The 20,586-nt window shown below is 42.0% G+C and overlaps 1 protein-coding gene across 4 annotated transcripts in view; it reads left to right on the top strand.

Moving 5' to 3' along the window:
• The first annotated feature begins 1,472 nt into the window (after positions 1 to 1,472).
• The window catches only part of CMTM8 (CKLF like MARVEL transmembrane domain containing 8), a 37,440-nt gene continuing 18,326 nt past the window's right edge, over positions 1,473 to 20,586 (top strand). For 3 of the 4 annotated variants that reach the window (XM_072851439.1, XM_072851438.1, XM_072851436.1), the window contains exon 1: positions 1,473 to 1,804. In XM_072851439.1, the coding sequence (XP_072707540.1) occupies positions 1,634 to 1,804 (171 nt within the window). In that variant the 5' untranslated portion in view covers positions 1,473 to 1,633. The remainder of the gene's footprint in view (positions 1,805 to 20,586) is intronic. The other variant, XM_072851437.1, reaches the window with a different exon arrangement.

Here is a 20,586-nt window from a genome sequence, read left to right as displayed (position 1 = left end):
TCACTCATGATTGAGATGTTGTGTTAAATGGTTTGAGTGTGTGGTTTGCTAATGGTCTTCTTTTTTTCCTCACAAATAAATTATATTATCTGTATATCATATCATGCTGAGTGGCTGGCATCTCATTCTGATGACCTGTAGTTCACGTTTGCAAAACTCTGCCACATTTCTTCTGCCATCTTAAATAAAAAAGTCACCAGTGCCTATAAGTACGTGGAGGCTCCACAGAGCCTGAGCCAAGACACACATTCCAAGAAGCCCATGGAGCCTGTGCTGCGACACACTTACACTGTGAGTGGAGGCACAATGATGCATGAGAACCAGTTCTTTTGGGTAATTCACGTTTCCCGTATTTCTGGGAGAAACTCTGCCATCCTCCTCCTCCCTCCCCAGCTAATTTAATCCCTTGCTGAAAGGTAATACTGCAAAATCCATCCTTTGTTAGCCAGTAGGAGAGCAGCAGTAAACAATTCAAGGACAATAGCCACCAGACATATGGAAAACACTTCATTTTTACTGAGCTGCCACATGCAAATGCTTTGCTAACGAGAATTCCTGAACATTGAAAAAAAACTATAACCTGCTTGCTTGTTGTTGAAACACCCTATTTTTCGTAGAATGGAAGATCACTTTAGAAGCTCTTAAATGACCCGGAAATGAATTTTTTTAAAAAAGGCAACACTTTAGACTGGAAAAGTACTAAAAAATATAGGTTAGGGAACAGCTCGACACTCTCATGTAGTAGGCCAATAATGACCTCATACTTTCCATTTCCAGTGACTTTCATAGCTTTTAAAAAGTCTTTTGCATCATGGAGACTCTTGATTGTTTGGCAGATCCCAGCTAAATCCCCATTTCCAGCTCTGAGAGGGCTGTGGTATCTCCTAGCCTCTCATTCCCTGCCTGTGGCACTTCATGGTGGTTCGTCTCTCACTAGCGTGCCACTGATGAGCAATGGCAGCCAGTGGGGACGACAACCTGCAGCACCAGCATGTCTCCTGTCAACATTTGCTGCCCGTAGAGCCAGGGGCGACAGTCCAGGCAGACGACGACAGCAGCAAGCGGATGGGGTCGGACCCCCAAAACCATGCTCATCCATGAGGCTATGGCATGGCTTCCCGCGGGGTGTTTTTCCAGAGCGCGGCTGGCTTGTCCTGGCTCCTTGGCCGCACTGGAAGCAGACCTGGTCCCAAGGCCTCTGTGTGTATAAAAGTCCCGGAGGTCAGTAGGCAGTTTCAGAGGGGCCCCAGGCTGCCCCCTCAGAGGGCGTTTCCCTAACGCCGGGGTCCCCCACACCGGCCTTGGCGGCCGGTCCCCAGCGCCTTCCCTTCAGCCCCCCGCCCGCCTCCGCGAGGCAGCAGCCCCGCTCCCGCCCCAGGGGCAGCTGCGGGAGGGCTGGGCGGCCTCCTGGGCGGGCGGCACCCCACCGGACCCGCCTCTCCGCCTGGGGCCGGGCGCTGAGCACCCTCCCCCCGCGCTGAGGCGAGGGGCTGCCCGCGGCGCCGGGGCCACACAAAGCGGTGCGCGGCGGCGCCTTTCCCGCCGCCCGTGAGGCGGCAGCCGCCCCTGCCTACGCCCCGCCGCCGGGCTCGGGGCTGGCCGGCAGGCGCGGGGCAGCCCCGCGGCGCCAACGATGGAGGCGCCGGTGCCGCCGCCTCAGGAGCACCCGCCGCGCCCTCGCTCCCACACGGTCACCACCACCAGCAGCTCCTTCACCGCCAACCTGTCGGCCAGCTCCAGCACCCTCGCCTACGACAGGGAGTTCCTGCGGACCCTGCCCGGGCTTCTCATGGTGACCGAGATCGTGAGTGACCCCGGACAGGCGGCGGCCATGGAGGAGCCGGGCCGGGGGGTGCGCGGAGGGGCTCTGCGGAGGGGCGGGGGAGCGTCGGCCCGGCACGGGGCGCTCAGCAGGTTTTCGGGTCACCGCTGTGGAGAGTTCCCGCTGTGTTTTGGAGGTTGGGCTGTTTCCCCTCGGTTCGTCACTTGATGCCGCTTCGATGGGTCCGTACCGGCAGGTGAAGCGGCGGGAAGGGACGGCTTGGAAACAAGGGCGGGGGGGGAGCAACGCTCCCGCCCCGAGGGAAACTGTCGACAAATGCAAAAGTAATACAGGGCACATGCAGTCTTTTTAGTCTCCTGCGGTGTTTGTGGTATCATCGCCTCTCGTAGCGGAAAAATGAGTTTTGGCAGATCGGGAACTGGTTTTTGGAGTCTGTTCTGAACTACATCGGTTGTATACGATTCGTACTACATAGCGCACTGATAACCATGACGTGAGAGTTAATTAGGCAACCTGTCTTCATTTTGTAGGTCAATTAAAAACCATTTCCTTATGCTTTTAGTGATTAGATATACCTGTGCAGAGCGGGATATGAACGAACTAACACCTTTTGGTTTTGGTAGCGATTTTATTTTTGGCAGGTACTTTATAAGGTGTAAATGAATGTACAGACGGCCAGGCAGTATGGAGTTTAGTCACTTGTCTTAGTGGTAGGCAGTGAACAACACAACGCTGGGATCCCTCTGCAGGACTGTCTACTCTCGGTGTGTTAAGCAATAGATGCTTAGCATCTCCACTTAAAAATAATGCATTTCTTTTAAGTCTGCTCATCTATGCTATTAATAGTTAAGGAACTTAAAGAGCTGGTTGCCCCAACTAATTTTTTGAGTTTTCTGTGTGATGTTTTTGCTTTGATGCTGCTGGAATGATTAACTTATTTGACCAGATTCATTTTCAAGGCTTGAAAACATTGTGCTTCACCAGAGCAGTGGAATGACTGTTGTTTTTGCTGACTTCAAAGTTAAAATAACCAAGCGAAGCTTCTGGCAGATGTGGAGCGTAGGACCTCTGGCAGGAGCAGTGCTGTCGGAGAGAGAATGCACACTATGAGATGCCAGCTGCTGTGCCGGCAAGTAGGGCTGAGGGTGTGAAGTCAGAGCCTGCTCCCAGCTGGTACCTTATATGTTGGCATGGTTGGGAGTTCAGGCAATCTTTAGGTGATTTTAGGCTTGTTTCAGCTGTTAAATACAGGGGATGCTCCACTGTCAGGGTTATAGTAGATCTGTGAATAAAGTAGTCTTAGTTTTTGCAAGAAAAGCTGCTTTCTTTTCCATTATTTTCTGTTACTAATTACAATAGAATTATGAACTTTCTTGTACTTTATCTGAAGAGTGATCGCACTGTAGATTGTTAGAGAGGTGCCCAAGGCTTTTCCCAACCCCTGCTGGAATGTCATCTCTTCAGCCTGGCTGTGAACACTGCATCAGCTGCACTTATTTTGAGCTACACGGCCACAGGGCATGGACAGGCTCTTGCTTACTCTTTGTTGGAAGTGTGTTTTCTAGTTTGTGTTGACCGGTGATAATACTTGTGTAGCTTTTCTTTCTGAACAGAGTGATGATGGTTTTTAGGTGGACTTTGTTTCCTATCAGCCATTCCTGACTCATGGAGTAATTATGAGATGATTCTTCAGTCACCATTTTGAGATACTTGAGTCCATTAATATTGACATTTAGAGCCAACTTTGGTTTAAGTTTCCTAAGTTTCCACATTTACCAGCTTTGGAAAGAACCTCAATGCTATATGACTGTAGACTAGTGTAGAGTTGTGTCTGCACTACAGGCTTCCACCTATGTATTTTTATTGATCAACAGTGTGAAGATGTGCAGATCCTGGCCAGCTCAAAGGAGCTGACAGAAGTCTCTAATGTAGATTAAGTTACACTGGTTTGCGATTACATATTTGAGAGAATGGAGGACAGCTTTAATACGAAGTTAAAAGCCATGAGGCAGGCCCTACAGAAGTAGAGTATTGTTGGATGCTGCCTTTGAGGAAATAATTCTGGTTCTTAACCCACTTACTTTAAAGCAGGTAGAGTAGCTGTTCTGTGAAATTAAAGGAAAAGAAAAACATATTAGTGAATACCTTGATATGGAATTAACTGACATAAAAACAGTTGTTAAATAAGTGAGTTTATATATCTGTATATATGTAATGTTTGGCATTGGATTTTGGTCAAACCTTTTCCACCAGTCCTGTATGTTCTTTTTTTTTTTTTTTTTTTTTTTTAGAGAGAAAATGTGCTTTTAAAAGAGCACGACTGGCTTTACACAAGATCTCCATTTCAGAATTAGCTGTGCATATTCAGCAGTAATGGAGTTGTGTCCCCTAAATCAGTCAGTTCCTGCCTGTTCTGATCATCTTAGATATCTAAAAGTTGTGGCTTGCCTGCACAGATTGGCTCTTCAGGATATTTCTGACCCTCAGTACTCATCCCCCAGCTCACAGCACGATCCTTCTGCTAAGAATCTGCAAACCTGTAAATGGGACAAGCTCATACGTGTGTCTGTATTTCAGTCTCAGGAGTTTGCAGCCTGATAGATCATTTTCAGTCTAAGCACCAAGCTCCGAAGTGCAGCAGCTGTGGTAAGAGCATACCTTTGCTTCCGCTGCCCCTGCTCTGGAGACAGCTGCAAGACTGACAGGGAAGAGGACTGTTTTTAGTAGTATCTGTTATCACTGCAGCTACTCATCTACCAGACCCCATGTTCATTAGGATACTATGTTAAAGCTAAGCTAGGGCTGTTAAACAACAGTGCTAAATGTTCTGAGAGTTTGCACTGTGGGGCTGCATAAATATTTGATTATTGCCGCTGTCAGTCAGCAACATGCCTGCAGCAAGAGGAATGCAGTCTGTGGCTCCTGGCTCTGAAACTGGAGCTCTCTTTTCTGTATTAGGCAAAGGGCAAATCTGTGTTATTCTTCAACCAAACAGAATGGAAAAGCACAAAGTTACCACATATATTAAATCTTCCAGTCCTTTAAATGAAGGATCTTGATGAGGTTTTGCTCCCACCTCCCTCATTTGAGTGCTGTGAAGATGAATTAACTGCTGTGTGGATTTCCACATGCACTGGTAACCAGCCTACTTCTGCAGGGAGGCTGTGGTTTAATGGCACAGTAAATTCAGCTTAACGGCTCCTACTAAGAGATTCTTTGCAGTGCTGCAAAACACTGGTCTGCTATTAACTCAGTCTGCTGTTTCCAATTTGTTCAAAATGAGTTAGCTTTATAAAGACAGGTTTTATGATGGATCAGGTATTATCTGTCCTTTATGTAGCTGCTTTAAAGACAGCATAAATCTGGGATGAGGTTGACTGTGCGTATTCAGCAGTAATGGAGTCATGTACCCAAACCTGGTTCAGCTTAATTTTGTAAGGCTATTTGGTCTAGCCCCGCACATACCTAGTATGAATGAACGCAGAACTGCAGCCTGAAGTGTAGGCTAAATTACCTGCTGCTGACAGATTTCCATTGCCTTCTGCATCTGCCTCTGTGACCAGAGGGTGTGCAAGGTTTCCTGCCACTCACTGGGAAAGAACTGGGTCAGTTTATTTCAGTGCAAAGAGCAAACCAGAAAATGCCACTGGATTTCTGAGAGATGCTTTTGGGAACTGGCATAAAGCACAGCTTTGGTGTGTGGAAGCACAGCTTTGGTGTGTGGAAGCACAGCTTTGGTGTGTGGAAGCACAGCTTTGGTGTGTGGAAGCTTATCCAAATTACTTATATACAAAAGTAATGATGCTTGCTGAACAGGACAGGGGCTTCTGACTCGGGAGACTTGGACTACTGACAATTAATTTATCTGTATCTCTCTTAACTTCTCTGAATGCCTTATCCATTCATAGAATATGGATACAAATCTTTGTAAGGCACACTGAGATCTGTTGGTGAAAAGTAGTATCTAAGATGTAAGTGGTGTTACATAAAGTCTTCAATTCAGATATCAATTGCCTGGGTTGACACTGCAGTAAAAATACATCCTATAGAAGATAATTGATACTTATTCCTATAGTGTAACACACACCCCCACCCCGAGGATTTATAGCTTCAAAAGAAGCAAGTATACCAATTTCCAGAGATGTCTTTTGAGTGTTTCTTTTCTGTACAATAATGGCCCAGAAAGACTATATATTTGTCTTCCTGGGAATTTTATGGCCAAGGTAAATGATGGCTAGCGATACCTCCTCAGAGCTTTAAATCAGCTTCTCAAGTCAAGCATTATGGATCACTTCGGAGAAGTGGAGAGTTTTGTGGTTGCTATGGATGTAGTTATAAAAATATTTACTCTCTAGCATGATGACATTGATTCCTTTGGATTGTTGCTTCACACCAGTAAGTTGCTAGATACAGTCTCTCATAAAACTTGCCCTACTAATTTTAAGGCTTGTGATAGCTATTTGTCCTTAACAAAAGCACATACTACATAGCTTGGAAAGGTTTGGAAGGTTGTTATGCTGCTGCTGCAAGTGAAAGCTTGTGATGGTGTAAGTCTTGGTAAACTGTAATTACAGTTGAATTTCTTCATGCTATTCTATGCAGATTATTCTTTGAGTGAAATGCCCAGAGTAACTTATGTACTTGAAATAGAAGCCCGATAGGAGGTTATTTACATTATTGGCACCACATAAAATTATGGTTTGAAATTACATTTCTGGACAATAAAAATAATTTTGATCGCTGTGTCATTATTCTTCAAATGTAAGACCTTTGAAGGCTTAATTGAGAAAGGAAATCTTGTTGAATTTGTTTATTCTAGTAGAGTGGTGAGCCTCAAAATATTAAATAGATGTTGAAAGTTATGTCAGATTTAAGATATTGAGTTTACCAAAACCAGAACAACTGGAAATGTTCAAATGTTTGTTCAATAGGCTTTTCCCCCCTTTTTTTTTTTTCTCTAAGAGATGCACCAAAATCTTCTACAGATATTCAGGTTTTGAAGTAAGTTAGCAATAAAATAATATAAATGTTAAGAAAACCAGAAGTAATACAGTGGGACCATCTGCTGTGAAAAAGCTAAAAGACAAAAATTGTACTTAATTTTTTAAAGCTCTACATGCATTTAGCTTTTTCTTTTAGTCTTATGCCCTCTCTGAGGTCAGAGTTTTGTGTATAGATCCCATGCTCCTCCTGCACCCCCAGTTCTTGGATAGCCCTCAGAAACACAGAGGGAGTTTCATAAAGCCCCTTTCCTCACCTGACTAGCAGCAAGACTTTCTCTTCTATCAGGAACTGTAGAGAGTTTTTGGGTTTTGTTTTTTGGTTTTTACTTCTTATAATGCAATTTTTACTCCAGTCATAGCATGTCTGCTTGCATGTAGTTGACAACACTGAGGTATCTTCTGATGTGTTGCACAAGTGCTTTGCCCTAGAGGAGGTGTACCTAAGCATGGTCTTAAAACAATTCACTTTGAATTACTGAGTGAAGAGAAGTATCCTGTACTAGTCAGTCATTTCATCCAGTAGCTTCATTTTCCTATGCATGAAAAAAACCCCCACACAGTATGAAGTCTAAGCTCTCTCCTTTGCTCTTGATCAGACAAAACTCTCACCAAAGTCAGGTTTCTTTTCTCCCATTTTTAGGTGCTGTTGTTCAATCACTAACCCTTAGCGTAACTGTCCTTAGTGTAGTGGATACACAATCTATATGATTTCCATCTTCCTCTCGGATCATATTGTTTAAAGTTCTGTTTCCTTAAAGGTCTTTGGTTTCCTGGAGAAGATCAGGGTGTTTCCTTGGGAAGAGAGAACTGTTTGGGGGACACAAGAAAACAGGCACTTTGGAAAGTGTTATCTGGAACATTCTCCAAGTGCAGATAGAAATAGTATTAGGACTGACATGGTAAGAGGGTGAAAATGCCTCTCAAACTGAATGCAGATATTTTACAAAAGGTCAAAAATGTAAAATATTCTCAGTACCTCAAGGTTAAGGTAGAATATGTACGAAATGTCATTATCTCTTCATGAGAAGAATGCTTTAAAGACATCCTTAAACATCAACTTTGTTCTTGGGTGGATAGTGAATATAATATAATTCCTTCTCCCTCACTCCTCCCAAACTCTAGAAAACAATTTCTTTCTTTTGTACCTACAAAATTCTTATGCAACCCAAAGCTAATTTTAAACAATTTTCTTGGCCTTCAGTAGTCTGTGTCTGTATGTTGGTAAAATGTGCAGCCCTCCCATTATTCCTAATGGAACAGGTACAGCTTCCTAGGCGCTTAGCTTTGGCATGATGCTGTGGCTGGGTGTGTGACTCATGAGGATGAGTGCTGAGGTTAAAACCATCGTGGTCTGAGGAGAAAGGTTGGTAATACAGTTGGAAAGAGATTGGGACTGCATCTCTGAAAACTACCTTTTTCCAGCTATGCCAGCTGGTCCAATAAAAATCATTATGGAAGCTATGGAAGACTTTTTTTTTTTTTCTTTCCCCCAGAAGCCCCACATCCCTGGGTAACTGTGCTATGGGAACTGAGTTGCTTGTGAAGACAGTGGTATTTTCAGATACAGCAAACGATAGAGATACTTGATGCTGCGTCCTAAAATGAATACAAATCCTGGACTTGTCTGTGTCCCTTTTCTCTGTGATTGTTGGGGGTGTTTTGTTTTGTGTGTTGTTTTTCTCCCATCATGTTACATTCTTTTTTTCCTCTTTCTGCACTGGGATTCCTGCCTTCTCCTTGGAATGATTTATTACACACTGTTAAGACCTCAAATTAGAGGATCTTAAAGTAGAGTATGCCTGTATGAGGGGAAAAAAAAAAAGGTTTTCCATGCCATGTATGATGAAGAGGTATATTTGCTGGCAGTGTAGTAAGAATGCGAGCAGGGAAAGGATGAAGACAAAAAGGTTAATTGACTATGAGTCACACAGGACTCTTGCAAAATCATAAATGGCCCCAAGTTTCTGACTCCCAGTCTTAACGATTAACAAAGTGCTTCTTCTACAGCAAGAGCAGATGCCTTTCACTCCCTGCTCTAGGATGCTGGGAGCACTCTTGCATTCCTGGGGAGCCTGTGGATGTGTCTGCTCTGTCCTATGTCCTGCACCAGCTGCATAGCAGCAACAGGCAGGGGTAGAGCAGCAGCGGTTCAAGGATTGTTCTTAAAAATTGAATTCTCAAAACCACAGAAAAATCCTCTTAAGGGCTCTCAGCCCTTCTGAATGGGAAGTGTCGTGGGAATTATGATGTGCTGCCTGTGTTTGGTGAATGCCTTCTCATTCAGCCTGCTGTTCTTTCCTGTTCTCTTCTGGGGATAGTAGTGCCATATAGTCAGTTTCTAATGGTCCTTCTTTTTTAATATATATGTGTATGTATGTAATTTTTTAGCTTCGTTTTTTCTTTTGGATAAAGTACATATTGTAACAGTGTGATATTTCTGCACTTTTTCCTGTTACTATTCAAGAAAAGCAGTAGAAAGTGTGTCCTTGCAGAGAGGGCCAAGCCCTCTTTTCTAGGGTCAAATAGCAAATAGATTTTAGCGTCCATCAGACCTTTGGCAAGGTAGTTCTGTTCATATGGCCTGAGCCAGTTCCCGTGGAAGCTGCTGGCACTGATTCACCTGCCTCTGAAAGGAGCGGCTCAGGTATAAGACTGGTAAAACTCCAGTGAAGGAGGAACTGAGTAGGGAAAGAATCAAGTCACTGCTTTCAGTGGGAGCTGGGTCTGGTCCAAGGAAAGCTTGGTGCCAAGCTTATGTTAGTAAACTGAAAGAGGCTGGTCTTGGTTCCACATTCATTAATACTGGATCCAGGCTTTGCCAGTTCACTTTGCTACGCAGACTTGGATCAGTCCTGGGCGTGACTGCATTTTTGCCAAGTTAGAGCACAATATCGAGTGTTTACACTGTTAGTTTTTGGAAGGTACGGGTGTGCAGATGATGCTGATGCAACCACAAGAGACAAAAATCTTCAAAGCTGAGACAAAAATCTTCAGAGAAAAACAAAACCACTTTAAACAAATTGGTATAATGATACCAATTGAGTGATACTGTCCCAGCAGTTTGTTGTGGGCAGCCACAATGTTTCTGTTCCAGTATGAGATGTACTAAAAATCAGATTTTGTAGAACTGAGGTGAACTAAGTAAGCATGGTAATAATCAGCAAGATGTTTTCAGTCTTTGGATATATCATAATCTAGTTACAAAGAATAAATATATTGAAAAATGCTAGGTAGGATTGGAAAGAGGTCATGTGGGGAAAGCAGCTTCTCTGATCATACTCGAGTAATTGCTGCTTGTGTTTTAGCTGATGGCGTGATGTGCACAACTTGAAAGGAAACCTGTCATGAACCTCTGCTTCATACCTGAAAACAAGACTGGTTTGTATCATCAGCTTTAAATGTGACTGCTGTGTCCAGGCCTGGATTTAAATATATTAAAGGTGACACTGTTTTGCACAGACTCCATTTATTTAGCCTGGAAGCTGTACAGCCACTAACAGGGTCCCCCCCTTTTTTTTTTCCTTTGTGTGTGTGTAGTGATTACTTGAAAGAGTCCCTTTAATATGTATTTTAGCATCTGTTCTCTTCATTCAACAGTAGTGCTATTCCCAAGGCTGCAGCTCCTGCAGCAGGTAATAGCTGAACGTGGCAGCGCAGTTTTGAGAGGAGTATGAGGAACTGTAGGAGAAATTTAAAAATGGAGACAGAGTGTTGCAGGCAGGACTCAAGCATTGGGGGCAGGGGAACAGCAAAAAAGCCTCCAACAAAAGGAAAACCTTTGCCGTGTATCTTTAAAATGACACTTCAGCTGATAAAATCAGCCTCGGTTGTCTCCAACTGGAGACAGCCACTGTAGGGCAGACTCTGACAAAGATCAGGTGAGGAGAGGGTGAATCTGTGGTTGGATGCCTGCTACTACTGCTGTAGATTGGAAAGCATAAACAAATGCACATTTGTCCTCTACAGGCTCAGAGCACAACTGTGGTACGTGCTGGGGAGGGTGGTGCTTTTACTCAATTCTTAGAGGGCAGAAAAAAACACCCCAAAATGGCAGCATCTGCATTGATTTGGTTTTAGTTTAATTTCTAAACTATGATGTACCCTGCTGCCAGTAACATCATATGCTGTTTCAAAGAGCTTGCATGTGTCTAGGCACATACAAAACCATTTAAAAATATGATTATAGCTGAAGGCCTTGGAAATTAAGAAGTGTCAGAATTGATGTTCACCCTGGCAGTGTTGGTTTGGTATTGGATTGTGTGCAGACACTGGAATCCAGTCAAAACCTGTGTGATCACGTTACTTTCGTCAAGAAACTTCTGTCACGGTCATTGCACAGGAGAGTGTTTCTGGGAGTTACTGGGACATTGTGCATACAGCATTGGAGGAAGACATGTAATGAGTAAGGAAAGGGATTATTCAAAGAGAAAGGATGGTCTCCTGGCTAATTGCTTCCTTGGAAAATCTGATTTTTATCTTCTGCTTGCACTACAGTATTCCTAAGGGATGCTAGATAAGGTAAGTAAGCCTGGCATATCAGTGTACTCGCTTTTCTCCTTGTTTTCTGGATCCCCAACTTTGGGTCTGAGATGCAAAGGAAATGATTATTTGCAGTTGTAGCTGAAGTCAGTAGGAGCTGTGTTGTGAAGAGGCAAAATGCAGTACCATGTTACGGGCTGTGGGGAAAAAAGAGTTTTCCAGTGAAATTTGGCAACAAGTACTTTTGACCTTAATTTTAGTGCACTGTCTGTAAAATTGCGATACTGTACTTCTTTATCTCACAGAGATGTGTTTAATAGTTTACTAATGACCTGTGAGATAATTCAGATCACAAAGTATTTTTAAAGAGCCCATGTGGATACAAAGCCCTGAGTTGCATGCTGGGAACAAGTGTGCAGACCACACAAGTAAACAAGGAGAAAGCAAAATAGTGGAAGGCATTAGTCTGAAGAAGGCTCTCCCTTCTGTTGCTGCATGCAGGTGGTGTTGTGGAGAAGGGGAAAGTACGTGGTCATGTAATCACAGACTATACCATAACATATACTTAACTAATGATAGAATTAAGATGTGTGAAGAACTTTATTTCTGGCATTGTTGCATACTTAACGGAAAGTATTTCAACATATGTTTGTGCCTGTCTCTCTTTTGTGCACTCTTCTGCCTCTGTTGCAAGTCCTATCTTTCCAACTCTTTTAGTTGCACCTTTTTTTTTTGTTTTGTTTTGTCCCTTCATTCCTTCAAGCCTTCCTTGCCCAGCAGCTCAGAGCAACTTGCTGAAGGCCTGTTTTGCACGATCTTCATCCAGACTGCTCTTCAGGCTTGACACAGATAATCAACATAGAAGAATTAAGAACTTGGCAAAATGGGGTCTTATGATAAGGAGATGTGAGGCAACTGAAAGAATAGGCTCTGCTCAGTATGAGACATCCATCTTTAATGGTTTCATAAAGCTGTAGGTGGACAAAACTATGAAAAATACTGTAGTATTTTAGAAGAATATTAGAAACACAGTGATCAGTGATTTAGGAGGCTATGCTGAATATTGTGACATGTTTGGTTCTTGCATTGCAGCAGGTGCTTTCTTTTAAATAAATGCTTTTGGCTGAGCCATAGGGATAGAGCAGGTTGGACAGACTTGTTTTTGTCAGACCTATCACTATCTTGTGATGACCTCAATGAAAGATTTTAGAAAAAGGCTGAAAAGTTCTTCAGTATGAGAAATTCAGGATACATGGAAAAGCAGGATATGTATTGGGATTTCTGATTTATATTTCGAAGCCTCACCGTGTGCATGAGCCATGTTCATTGGACTATGCAATACAGTTACAACAGTTATTTGCTATTGGGGATTGCTGGTTGACCTCCAAGCTGGAAATATTTCTCCTTCCTTGTGATATTACTAAGATATAGCACAGTACAAATGAATACAGTATTGGTGTTCTTTTTTTCTCCTCCAAATGCACAGGAGTTTGGCTAATGTCAGAGTCTGGATGCCATATAAAATTCCTACTGGATAGGAAGATAGTTGTCATTGATGAACTACTATATTTAGTTTTGGAAAACTACAATCCTTATTTTACTGTTTTGAGTGGATTCTTGCATTAATGAGACCTGACTTTAAAAGGCAGTGTGCAAGAGGAAAGTAATGACCTACTTGAAAAGATGGGTTCTCTTGTGTTTTCTGTTTGAATTATGACGTCCATTGGAAGATGTGTAACAGCAGTTCTGAACATATTATACAGGCCTATAGAACTATAATTGAATGATGAGACTTACCAAGAGTGGAGTAATGATAAACAACTTTTTGTGTTACTAATTACATCTTCATTGGTCCATTTGCAATATTTAAAGAATTTTCCCTGTTTATCTTCTCAGCAAAGGGGTAGGAATCTTAGCCAGGAGAATAAGGTTTCCAAAAATTTTGTTCAAACTTGGGATTTCTTTCTAGACTTTGGCAATCATGAAACATGACCAGACACTTGTACAAAGAACTTGACATCCTCTTTATGCAGTAACAGAGGGCTATCTAGGAAATGTTTGCCTGAAGTAAGCAAGTCAAGATAATGTGTTAAAGGTGAGATGGGGTCTCTCAAAGTGTTTTACCAAGTCAAGTTAAAATTTGCTTAATTTTGTGAGTACACAGAAATAAATGAAATGGAATTCTCAAAGCTTGGTTACATCTAATTTTCACTTTCTTACTAAGCTGAACAGTGGAATGCTAGCCTCAAAAAAAACCCCAAAACCTGAACCAATCCACATCTGAAGTAATTTTTCACTTTAAAAACTGAGCTTTATTTCAAAATGCCTCTTCCGTTTAGGTCTCGGTTTAAAAAAAATTGTGGAGAAGTGCATTTTAAAAGAATACATAATTTTGACTTGTGGTGGTTGCTGTTTCTGTAAGATTACATAGACAATGTACACGAACAAGAAGGTGACCCTGAGAAGAGGTGCAAACAGAGTCCAGATGAGTTGATGGGAACGAAATCAGACTAAGATCTAATGTACACAAATGGTATTGTTATGAAGAGAAGGTTATAATGAATCAGTTTTTGATGCTGTTAAAGCCTATTGCAAATTTCCCATTGACTTCAGTCATCTCGACATATCCGCACATGAAATAAAAAGAACATGAAAGCCTACCTACCGCAAAGGCTATACGTGCTAATCCACGCTTATATTGTTTGTCAGGCTCTTAAAGATCAGCAGCTCCTTTCCGATAGTCGTTTCCTATCCACTTGTTAGCATTTGATAAAGGGGCGGCTCTCTTGTTTCTTCCGTTCAGTACTGAAGAAAAGTGTATGCCCAGAAGCTTTCCCCATTTGTTTCATTTGTCAACTCTATGGATTAGGGTAACAAAAGAGATCACCTCCCTTTAGACCTCTCCTCTCCGATCCGCTGTGTGGAGTACTTGCTGTCAAATTAGACTGAGATTAGGAGGAGCCTAATTAACACTTTCTACCTCTTTTTTGTGTTGACCTACTGTGCGAAAACTGACTTCGGGAAAATTAAAGGCATAGCTAAGCTACTTGTTACCAAGATTTCCCCCAAGGTGCTACCAGTTTGTTTACCTGTTTCATATGTGCCGTTTCTTTGGCTTGAACAGAGTAGCTGTTAGATGATAAAAGGAGAAGCTATGCAGCTCCATTCCTCAGACATGCCCTTTTATAACCCGAATGTCTAATTTACATATTTCTTTAAAGCTCCCTATAGTCATGTATCAAGTACAAGTTGGTATCTTATTTTGTGATGAAGCGTTAGTCACTTTGTTACATCCGCATCACCGTAACCTCATGATACTGTTAAATCCTAGCTGTCAAAACAGCTTAACATCACAAATGTCAATCTAAACGTGTTTCTTCAGTCCAACAAATGAGTGTGTCCCATGGCTTTCCTGCCTTATCACTGGATTATCAAAAGACATATGCCTTCTCCTGTATCAAAGGCAAATCACTGTGCATGCTGTGTTCTTCCTTTTCCTTTTGTGGGAACTAGCAAAGCTCCCAGCTAGTGATGTCTTTCTGTGGCCTAATTCCTTTCTGCTTTCTTGGTTTTACTTGCTAAGACCTGTAACATTGTCAGCAGTAGGAGGTTCCATTACATGCCTCTGTGTTTGTGCACAGTTCATGATAGCGACTGAGTTTTCAATATGTGCGGATTTGAGCATTTTGGTATAGGAATAGTTGGTAGCTTGAAGAAAAAGGGGGACCTGCAAAATACTACTTTGTAGTCAGATTTTTTTTTGAGTTCTCTAAAGAATTTTCCCCCTTTGATTTTAATTTTCCCTCTTCGATTTGAAACTAGTAATATCATGCTTTGGAGGGAAAATGTAGTGAGTATCTCTGACTGCACCCAGACTTTTTAAACAAAAAGCTGCCTTCCCTTTCCCCCTCAGTGGGAAAACAGGAACTTCTGAGCGGGAGGTATATAGCTGAAATACTGAACAAAGAGTATTTGAACAAAGACTGGTAACACCTCTTTGTTGTATCTGCCCTATTGTCATTCTAGGGAAGAAAATACTGGGCAGAAGAAAGCTGTGATCCAAATCTGAGGAAAGAGAAAGGGAAAAGGTGTGGAAGTTAGCTAAGTAAATATAATTTAGTTGGTTGTGTATATTGGGGATAGTGTAATATAAACAGAACTACAGGAAAAGGCTTGGGTTTTTCAGAAGAACCACTTGGGTGGGAAGGGAGCCTGCTGCCAGAGCAGAGCATACCCTCAGCCTGTAACCTCTCAGCTCCTTGGCTTTTGTTACCTTACCTAGAGCTCTCCTCCTTATAACTTTGGCGTGTGTGCTGCATCACTTGCTGCTGATGAATTGCAGGTCAGATGCAGATAGCCTTCGACAAAGTCATTTGATGCATTTTTGGATATTGGTACTGTCAGCTGCCTGCAGGGCCAGGTTGTGGCCGCCTCCACTGAATCGGCAGCTGACCCAGTCACAGTTCCCGTCACCTTAAACCATGATGAACTGTGACCTGAGCGCTGCAGAGGCAGTTGACTGGTAAGCAGTTGCAAATTTGGTGCTGAAGGCTGACAAGGTGACTGCCCTCTAGTTATCTGCCTTACTCATCTGCCAGTGGTTGATGGTGTAGTAGCCTTGTCCTCTCTTTTCACAATTTAGTCTCATGCCTATGCATGAGACCGTGCCCTGAGACAGACCTGGCATCCTAATCTGCTGACTCAGCTTCTGTAATGCAGAGGATGAGGGGAGGTTGGAAGGGATGGAGAGCAAGCAGTGCTTATATTTTAGACCAATATTTTGACCTCATGCTGAGGAGATTTGCTTGAATTTTAGGACAAAATTCTAGCCTGTGCTAGGACTGTGAGCACACTTTGCTAGATAAGCAAAACTAAAAGAGGATAGATTTAGACTAGATATATGGAAGAAATTTTGTACAATAAGGGTGGTGAAACACTAGAACAAGTTGCCCAAAGAGGTGCCAGATGCCCCGTCCCTGGAAACATTCAAGGTCAGGTTGGATGGGACTCTGAGCAACCTGACCTAGTTGACAATGTCCCTGCTCGTTGCAGGGGTTGTTGGACTAGATGACCTTTAAAGGTCCCTTCCAACCCAAACTATTATTTCATGATTCTATGATATGTTTGGGGGTTCTCAGGCTAACAACATGCTCGTCTCCCAGAGGAAAGTGCTATGCCTGCAGAGGAGCTAGAAGGAGAACGTATGGGGAATAACTTTCCACTATGAAGTGTATTGCTCTAAACACTTCTCTTTCAGGTATGGGAGATCCACTAATCCGTAGTAATCCCTGTAGTTTGCAACAGTTCTGACATCTGTGAACTGTATTGGAAAATCAGATTTACAGAGAAATGGAATTGAGTATGCTTGAAAACCCCAAATCTATTAGCTGTATTGTGGGGACAGTGAAGCATAAGTGCATGCAGCGAGAGCAGCAGCTAAGAAGGACTTGCTCCTGCTTGTTTCTTGACTTTTCTGTGTTTATGTATTACAGGAGGCAAATACAGAAGCTCTGATTTCAGGCTGGTAGCTCTTAAACACAGGCAGCTGAAAAGGTCTCCATGCCTTGCTGTTTACTGCAGTTCACAGTTCAGCATATGGTGATAACCCAAACCAGTGATTTGTTTACCTCAGATACACTGGGCAGTAGAGTGCAGTAATTCAGGAGCAGCTTTGTGTGCAGTCACCCTTGCAGGGCAGCAACCTCTGACAGAAAAACAGAGCAGACATCTGAGGGACATTAAATCATTTCTGCTCACTTATTTAAATCTGAATAAGCCAATGTCTTCAGGCCCTGAAATGTTTTCTTGATTGGAGACTTTTTTCCTTGCACAAGAAAGCTGACAGTTGTAGGCAGTTGTTCTGTTCTTTGTTTACACAAGGCCCATTGAAGCAGTTGGAGAACATTATACCCTGCCTCACACACAGGCGTATATACTTAATTTATGACTTTGGTAGTTTGAATTTCAAGTGTCAGGTATCTCACGGAGGTCTTTACTTTGTTCTCTTATGCTGCATGCACCATGAGTATTTATTATGGAGAGCAGACAGGCTGTGGGAAGTCCTTCAGGCTTGTGGACTTTTGTCGTCAGAACCTTAAAGATAAAGTTACGGAGCATGGTAACAAGGACTTCTCTAAAAGCATGACTGATCTGCAGTGTCTTTTTACATGTTTGTCTGATTAATTTTCTTCCTTTGGCATTAATATTTTCACTTGCATATAATTCTTCATCTTAAAGTTGCTTTTGTACCCTAGACTTCTCCACAAACATTAATTGTGGGACAATGGTAACAACTCTTAAATAGGTCTCTATAGAAAACTTAATTCTGGATTTGCCCTGTTCCCGATTCCTTCAAATTCTTTCTACTACTACCGTGAAAAGAAAAAAGAGAAAGAAAAAGGGGGGGGTGGGGTGGGGGGTGGGAAGCGTAGCTTATTGTCAGAAGCAATGTTAGTATTTGCGATTTATCTCTTGTTCAGTTGTCTTGTCAACAATTTTAGATATGGCTCTTAGTACAAAGTTATCTTTGATATATTGGTGACAGATGGAGATTTCAGAAAAGGACATGCCTGGCAACTGACTTCAGACAAATTCAGATGAGAAGCTGGGCTGAGGTTTTTCAACAATGAGAGTAATAGGCATTATGGCAGCTTATTTAGAGACAAGACAATTTTAGCATTGCAGTGGCTATGCCAAGATGTCATCTCTTTGCAAAAAGCATGTTGTAGGTTGAAATCTTTATACTATTGCACACACGGCCAAAATGGTCCTTACTGACCATGAAGTCCGTGAACACAAATGCCTCCAGAAAGCATATGCAAATGTTAAATATTTATAGGCATGCTGTTCTTCTATGTTGTTAATGCAAAATGTATTCAGAAAAGAAAACAATTTTGCCTCATTTTTCAATGAGGTACTTCTACAACACGTGGATCAGTCTTTGTAAAATCCTTAATCTTTACCTAAAAACATGGATAATGGTTCCTGGCATTGGACCGTTATATTTGGAACTCGATACAGAAATAGTCAAGAGGTACAATAAGCTTCTAAATAGGCAGACAACCACAGATCTGGATGCAGACTTATTTTCTCATGTCTTCTGTTTGTCAGACAAGGGGAACTGTTACAACTTTTGGTCACTAGAGGATTTTGTCTTGCAGCAAGCAAAAATTCTGTATTGTACAACACCAATTTCTGTGGTGTTCAGCTGGAAATGAAAAGATACTTTAATTCTAAAAACTAAAAAAAAAATATTTTTTTTTTAATGAGCAGTTAATGTTTTCCTCATGGTTAAGTGGATATAGAATGCAGCAGTAGCCTTTCTTAGCAGATGCTGTCTTTGATTTTTCCATTGCATCTTATCTGGCTTTATGACTGTGTATCCTAACTATAGAGCAAAATAAAAAGTTATTCCCAAAGAAGTAATAAGCTTTCTATTTTAATGTAACAGCTAAGATTTGTGAAACAATGCTGTGCGTCCGCCGATTATAGGCATCTCTATTTACATGGCCTAACAGGAAGATGGAGATGTAAAAATAGCAACAAAGAGCCAGTGACATTATTAATAAAGCAGCTGTATACAGCATTGTTCTCTTGAAGAACGTGGACACCATTTAAACAAAGTGGACTACATAAATAATCAGTCATAATTCATAAGTTACCATTGTTAGGAATTCACTTTTAAAAATAGTTCACCTTATTAATGTACAAACGATGGCAGAATGACTTTCTTTGTGGGTGTGTGTATTTTACATGTACACATGCACTGCAGGTTAAAAGTAACTTACACAAATCATTGCCATTTGTTGAGAAGCTGGTATTTTTCTACCCTCGGGAACTGTATTCCTTCAGGGAAGTTAGAGAAAGGAAGATAGAGTGCTATAAAACTTCTTCCAAAGGAAAAGTTTGTATGTAGATAGAAGAGGTAAGATCAAGCTAGAAGAACACATAGGTAACTCAAACCTCTTTTCACTTACATGAATTTATTGGAACAAAAGAACAAACCCTTCCTACCATCATGTTCCATTAAGAAACAATGGTAGTTGCAGTAATAAAAATAATAATAAATGGCCACATCGGGGAAGACACATTCAGCCAGACACATATGACCCTGTATCTTTTGAGCTCAGAATCCACTTCTGAGCTTTTTCAGTTTAAATGATAAAAGAAAAAGTAAAGAGAGATGACTGAGTTAGAGATTACTGAAGCTAAGAGTCTTTTTTTGAATTTTTCTGTGCAAGGGGAATCATTTCCTCACAATGCACTTCAAAAGTGTCAAAGACAACCATGTATTCAGTGTACGCGGCAGGTTAAACCTGCGCACTCATAGTTTGTATGTGTGCTTTATAAAGGAGAAATTGTGTTCAGAGCACCAGGTCTGTACCACGGTCTTTACCTCCAGAAATACGTCTGTACTACTTGATGTCCTGGTTTTGGCTGGGATAGAGTTAATTTTCTTCCTAGTAGCTGGTATAGTGCTGTGTTTTGGATTTAGTATGAGAATAATGTGATAACACACTGATGTTTTGGTTGTTGCTAAGCAGTGTTTATACTAAGTCAAGGATTTTTCAGCTTCCCATGCTCTGCCAGTGAGGAGGTGCACAAGAAGCTGGGAGGGAGCATAGCCAGGACAGCTGACCTGAACTGACCAAAGGGCTATTCCATACTGTATGATGTCATGCTCAGCATATAAACTGGGGGGAGTTGGCTGGGGGACAGCGACCATGGCTCGGGGACTGGCTGGGCATCAGTCAGCAAGTGGTGAGTGGTTGCATCACTTGGGTTTTTTTTTGTGTGTGTGTGCCCGTGTCCCTGTCCCGTTGTGTTCCCCCCCCTTTTTGTTTTTCTCTCTCGTTGTTTTCGTTTTCATTACAATGTATTATTGTTATTATGAGTATTATTAGATTTTATTTCAATCATTAAACTGTTCTGTTCTTATCTCAACCCATGAGTTTTCTTACTTTTGCTCTTCAGATTCTCTCCCCCGTCCCACTGGGGGGGAGGGTGAGCGAGCAGCTGTGTAGCACTTAGTTGCTAGCTGCAGTTAAACCACGACACTTCACTTGGAAGCCTGTGTCCCTTCTCAGAAAAACGCCCACATATTTGTGAACCAGTTGCTACATTTGCAGGAACAAAAGGTAGTATCTTAAGCTTGTTGCCTGCCCCACCCAAGAAATGCCCCCCCAAACTTTGGTTTAGGAACCAAAAACTGGGAGGGGGCAAACCTATCCCACAGTTAAACTGCAGTTGCACTACTGAAACCCTTTCTGTCTTGAGAAGAGATACGAAATTAATCATCCATAGAAATTCTTTTTAAATGTG

The sequence above is a fragment of the Ciconia boyciana genome, chromosome 2 (assembly GCF_034638445.1).
Source record: "Ciconia boyciana chromosome 2, ASM3463844v1, whole genome shotgun sequence".
Classification (NCBI taxonomy): Eukaryota; Metazoa; Chordata; class Aves; order Ciconiiformes; family Ciconiidae; genus Ciconia; species Ciconia boyciana.
Note: the sequence above shows the minus strand (reverse complement) of the source record. Positions and strands in the feature narration are given on the sequence as shown.